This window comes from Nanorana parkeri, unplaced genomic scaffold (assembly GCF_000935625.1).
Source record: "Nanorana parkeri isolate BGI_ZX_2015 unplaced genomic scaffold, ASM93562v1 scaffold712, whole genome shotgun sequence".
NCBI lineage: Eukaryota > Metazoa > Chordata > Amphibia > Anura > Dicroglossidae > Nanorana > Nanorana parkeri.
Window position 1 is genome coordinate 16,102 of NW_017306980.1, and position 6,453 is coordinate 22,554.

At 43.3% G+C, this 6,453-nt stretch overlaps 1 protein-coding gene across 1 annotated transcript in view; it reads left to right on the top strand.

Annotated features, from left to right (window-relative positions):
• The first annotated feature begins 1,217 nt into the window (after positions 1 to 1,217).
• ATG4B (autophagy related 4B cysteine peptidase) overlaps positions 1,218 to 6,453 on the top strand; it is a 21,222-nt gene continuing 15,986 nt past the window's right edge. The window contains exons 1-2 of the mRNA XM_018563935.1: positions 1,218 to 1,255; positions 4,551 to 4,652. Of these exons, the coding sequence (XP_018419437.1) occupies positions 1,246 to 1,255; positions 4,551 to 4,652 (112 nt within the window). The 5' untranslated portion in view covers positions 1,218 to 1,245. The remainder of the gene's footprint in view (positions 1,256 to 4,550; positions 4,653 to 6,453) is intronic.

A 6,453-nucleotide genomic window follows, 5' to 3' on the forward strand; every position in this document is an offset into this window, starting at 1 on the left:
AGCTGACATAGCAAAAATAATCAGGGTAGGTTGTCGATTTTGACAGCTGTGGAAGCATCTACTGAGAACATAAATGTCTGAATCATTCAAACTGATTCCACACTCCTTATACAAGATTCTGCTTTAACATTGGCCTATTTATATACTAGAAGAAGGCCTCATGCCTGTTATAGTTTACAGGAGGACCCGACACCCCACACATAGACTGGCTTGTTTCGTATAGGAAGCTGCATGGTGGTTGCGGGGAAAACAGCATCACAGTACCCGATGAAGCTACAGCTAGATAGCGTCCTAGCAACCAGTGATGCTGTGGACTGACAGCCTACTAGTAATCTTTGAAGCTGTGAGCCAACAGCACCTTAGCAACCAGTGATTGGAGGGGTGTCTAAATTTACACCAGTTTTCTTGACATTTTGTTAATGAATTCTATGCCATAGCAGCACATTAGAAAGGTGTCACAAACAAGAACTTTGTGGATTTGTTACAAGTGTTGGTAATAACTACAGAACTGTTGCAAACTTTTTATGAATTTGGTACAAGAGTTCTAGATACAGTCACAATGCCAGAATTGTGTCTCAAAGTCTTAATTCATTTGTTGTGTTCTGAATTGATATTTCATTATATATGTTTAATTAATGAAGCCCTATGAATAAATCCTCCTCCCAGGAGCAAGGTAGCCACGTCAAAGGCTACGAGATTCTATTTCTATTATTAGCCGGTCAGGGTGGTGGCGTAGAGGATTCAAGAGCAATGATCACAATGACTGTTATGAATATGTTGAGAAATGTGAGTGTATTACTTATTTAAATAAAGTTTGTTCAGAAATAAAGAAGTGCTGAGCGCTGCCCTATTACAGGGCACTGTGATTGGCTGGAGGCTGCCATGGTAGCCCAGTGATCGGTAATTGGTTATATGCTGTCATGGGAACCCAGAGATTGGTGATTGGCTGGAGGCTGTCATGGGAGGCCAGTGATCTATGATTGGCTAGAGGCTGTCATGTGAGCCTAGTGATCTCAAACCAGGAAGCGATGCAGTGTGGAGTGGATGGAGCTCCGGGACGGAGGGGAAAGGAATGAGCTGGTAAAGCGGAGAGCATAGTCATCCGCCGATGACTGGAGGTTCTGTGTTGATTTGCATCCCACTGCACATGCGCATCTGGAGCTGGTTGGAAACGATAACAGAATCGCTATTGATAGGACTGGAGGGTGTCGGTGTGCCACATAAGTGCGTGCTGTACGGAGAGACATGGACGCAGGTGGGTTCAGCATGGGCTCGGTGGTGTGTTGTCTATGGTGGGATCCTGATCTCCCGTACTCACGAGTGCTTAGTGTGGATCATATTGGATTTATACTGATAGGTGCAGCTCTATATTGCTTCATGTCTCTATGAAGGCCTGTGACTGTTACCCATGATCATAAACTCCAGTACTAATCCATATACAGCACAGTCTATACTTCCTGGTCTGGCATTCCTAATGTCCAAAAAAAAATCACCATTTAAAAGTATACAGAATCTCAAGGCACTCCAATCTACAATATACAAGCTATGATTCCCCAAAATCCATACAAGACTCTTATTCCAGGTAGAGGTCTGGTATGGATTTGAAGAGGGACCCCTCCCCCCTTTTAAGATCAGAGTCCTACCCTATAATCCTCAACACAGTACAGCTGTGGCAGCATGGCAGAGAGCAGGAAGTGGGGCAGATCTGGACAGAGGTGGACTTTTGCCCTCTTCTGAATGCCAGCGACAGTCCTGGGTGCAGCAGTTTCCATGGTGATGGTGGCTGGCTCGCCTGCATCACAGAAATGCATATTTGCAGCAATTTGAAGGCAAGCCAAAGGCACCCTGGGTTGCCAGGGCACTGGTTGAGAGAGGCTTATTTAGACCAATATGTATGTGTGCAATATTATAATGGTAAACCATAAGAAAACCTACTGATATACAGGCTTAATAAATAATGTTATCATTGGATATTCACCTATTATTGGTGCCTCTAAGGTAGGGATTTTTCAGAACCGATATCGGGTACTAATATTCTGTTTACATTCAGCTGCACCAACACCTACTCATAAAGCCGCCATACACCTATAGATTATCTGCAGATGTTCTATGGTCAGATGGAAAAAGTGCAACAGATTCTACGCTAAACTGTGGATGGAGGAATCTCCCACTGGGCTGAAGCTTGGCCCAGCGGGAGATTCCTCCGTCCACACAGTTTAGCGTAGAATCTGTTGCACTTTTTCCATCTTACCATAGAAAGTCTGCAGATAATCTATAGGGGTATGGCCAGCTTAAGGCTCACCACACATTTTACAATCTGATTGTACACTCTTCTCTAGATCTGCCAACCAGTATGTAGTACAAGGGCCGATTGTATATTGATGGAATAGTTTGGGGTCTACTGGGCCCCTCCCACAGCTCTGCTCTCTGCACAGCGATGATGTCACTGCTACTTTTATATGCTAATATCTGAGTTTGTAAAGGCATTTGGTGCGCACAGTGAATTTATATTCTTTTCGGCTAATGAGAAGTATATTTTAATGACCGTTTTTGTGGGTTCAGCTTTAACTGATGCCATACAGATGAAGTTAATATCAGTGGAGATACCAGCTAGTGTTTGCCTCTCTATTCCTAACCTGTGCTAATAGTATAAATGATAAAAGTGCTGCTTTATGGGCACCATACATGGACATTGTTTATGGGCTCAATTAGGGCAAAGTACATGAACCCAGTGTAAAAGGCTAAAAAACCCCAATCTGCAGTGTGGCATCTGTACCCTTCATAAGGAGAAGAATAGTCCAACAGCTGGCGCTCAGGTTATGTTTGTCAAACGTTGAAATCGTTCATTTATCGATTAAAGGGGTTATGTGGCCAAAATGGAGCCCATAAGGAATAAAACTTCATCAGGAATCTACATTGGCAGGTTTTCAAACCACATCTGGTTGTGTGTCAAGTACAATGAGCAAAACATCAGTGATGTTGTGTATATTCTTTAGGCGTTCCCTAAAGACTCATCTCTTCAGGGAAGCCTATCCCACCTCAACCTAACCACTGAACCATCACCTTCTCAAACAATTCATCCCCTCACAGCTACCTCCTCCTCTTTTAGATTGTAAGCCCTCAGGGGCAGGGCCCTCCTTTACCGTCTTGAATTGTAATGTCTTCCTTACATTGTAAAGCGCTGGGCAAACTGTTGGCGCTATATAAATACTATGTAATAATAATATATACACATGGTCACACCAGTCATGTTTTATGTACAAACTGTCTCTCAGCTTTAGGTTTTGGAAACGGACTTAAACTTCAGTGCTGTGGCCAAAATGGAACATGTTACAACACTGCTCCTTCCTTCTGGGCCACACAGCAGGGAAGAAACATGGCTGCCCGCTGGCTAAGCTTGTCCATGTTCATATGTATATACAGTACCTCCACAATAGAAAAAAGCCCAGCCACACACTGCTTGTGTCGCTGAAGAACTCCTCCTTTATTCATGCTTGCTCGGCTCAGTCCCGCCCTTGGTCTGCCCCTGTAACGCGTTTTTGTTCTATCCAGGGTTTAGCTATAGAGCAGTTCACTGCTGTGGGTTCATAACAACTGGATTTCTTGATGTTGATGCATGTTTGCCTTTGGGTTGCTTTTCTTCCCCATACAAGTCAATGTAAAATCCAATTCAAAGCAGCACAAAGGCGAATCAAAACAACTCAGAAGTGCCTGAGAGTAAAGTGCATTTCACTCGACAAGAGGCCCATAAACAGAAGTCCCTTGAATTCATTTTCTGGCTCTTATTTGTTGCTCAATAAAGAGGCTTTTTTAAAACTTTTGTTACACATGTGCTTGCTGCTTTCTGGGTTTTTTTTTTCTTTCAAATTAAACTCTTGTAAAGTACATGAATATGATAATTTGATTAAAATGTGAAATTCGACAGAAGTGCTGTCATGTGACCCGTCCCTGGGCATCCCTTATGTTTGGTAATGTCACTTGTCTGAGTGCAAGGATTACATGTGAAGGTGTCACAGAGGGTTTCCTGTTTAACTTTGCTGTATTTGTTTCAGTTTTGGATAGAGTATAGTAGGGTTATAACCCTGGCCAGTATTCTTTTGCCATCTGTGCCCCATTACGGAGATTTCCCTTCACTTCCTGTCTAATACTCACAACTGGGAGTGAGAGGAAATCCTTCCAAAGTGAAAGAAATCCTTGGTGGTCACCAGAACTAGTGTCTGGTGACCCATATATTCATTTTCTGATGACATCCCAAAATTTGGGTTTTTTTTTTCACTTTCAGTGATGAGTGTCACAGGACAGATAGAGAGGGTGAATCTCCCTATCAGGGGCACAGACATCAATGAAACTGGACAGGTGATCTAGTCCCTCCACTCCATCCCAAAAAAAACTTGTTGGCTTCAGTTACACTTGGATGAGTTTGTGGGACAGCAAGCAACGTTTCTGCACATAGCACATCACTGCTTTTTGCAAATCCTTATAACATAAATATATATGATAATACAAATGACTAGTACATAAATCATATAGCTGTGTTGTTTCTCTTATAGCAACCCTGACGTATGACACGCTCCGTTTCACTGATACACCTGACTTCCCGGAAACTGCAGAGCCAGTATGGATACTGGGGAAGAACTACAGTGCATTGACAGGTAATATAAAGCAAGCATGGGTGAGGCAAACTGAACTGACAAAACAATGTCCTGAGATGGAAACAGAATGACCCCTCTGACATCAGGGTGGCTGTACTCGCATCCATCATGCTGTACTTGCTGATTTCATACCTGGTGATGGCTAAATCAGACTAATCTGGATATTTAGCATTCACTTTCACCCCTTAGTGATACAACTTCAGAACATTTTTTTTTTTTTCCGCTTCTGGGAACCGGAGCAATTTTGCCATTTTTGCTATGCGTTTGTTTTACCATAATTTCCATCTTCTTCATACATTACACCTACACTTGTTATATTCTGTTTTTTAAAGGACAAAATGGGCTTTAATTTGATGTGACCAATGCAGATATAAATTCTTATTTAAAAACAAACGTTTTTCACAATTACGTATACATAATTAGTGTAGCTAACAAATTAATTCATAATAAATTATTTTATTTGTCCTGATTTATAGAGTATATCATATGACTGGGAGTTATAGGTTACAAAATACATGGAGTGAAATAAAATTTTAGTGTGGAACAATGTTAGAATGTGGTATGTTTGTCGCCTATCTTTAATAGCCTCCTCGGCACTTTATTTTGTTATGTTTTTAAATAAACATTAGACCCCACCACCCCCCAGCCCCTTTTTGAAAAAAAAAAATGTTTTAACTTTATTTTTTGTATTAAAAAAAACATAATAAAAACATTAAACTAGGGGACAGTAAGGGGTTATTTTTTTATTTACAGGGGCTTTGATATGTATTATTTCTGAGGAGACTGCAGCATTCCTCTCAGATGCTTTGTATCACTTTTGTAACACAGCCGGCTAGCTGTTTACCAAACACAGGGAGCTGTGTGACTGTCACGGCTCTTTCATCGCAGCTATCGGCTCTCGTGGTGATCACAGAACTGTGACCACCTAATCTGCAGATTTACACCTTACAATTATCTGCAGATTTTCTGTGGTCAGATGGAAAAAGTGCAACAGATTGGCCCAGGTGGAGATTACTCCATCCACACAGTTAAAGGAGAACTATGGGGTCAGTGTTTTCCCCCATAGTTCTCCTTAGGGTCCTTAGGGTAACAGGAGGACACAAACTAGCGTCCTCCCGTTACCCTAAGCTCAGTATACCGCGAGCTACAGCTCGCGGCATACTGAGACGCCGGAGCGGATCCCGACGTAGATGACGGGATCCGCCCAGCTGCGTGAGTGACAGCTGGCTCTGCCTATCTAGAGGCAGAGCCAGCTGTACCCACCCCCTCCCCCATCTGTTCCGCCAGTCAGCGCTGGCAGATGGGAGAGGGGAATCCAGCCCCTCCCCCTGTCACGGCAGAGAGCCGTGACAGGATCGGAAGGTGAGCGAACCCGGTATGTGTTCGCTCACCTCCCGATCTACTGAGCCGACCTGTGACAGTTTCATTGTCACAGGTCGGCTAGAACTATGAGATGAGTGGAAATCACTCATCTCATAGTTCTCCTTTAAGTGTAGATGGAGGAATCTGTTGCACCTTTTCCATCTGACCACAGAAAATCTGCAGATAATTGTAAGGTGTATGGCTAGCTTAATGCTGGGCACACACCTTACCACCATCGCAAGACTTTTGTCTTGCGATGGTTGTAAGGTACTTTAAAAAACGTATGATCTGCCTATCTTGGACAGGCAGATTGTACTTGCGACGATCGCAAGCCGCACCCCCTGAGGGGGCGGGCTTCCGATGACCGCAATGACGAACGGGCAGTGTGCGCTTGTGCACACTGGCCCGGCCGAACATCGTACGATGCTCGGCGGGTTTT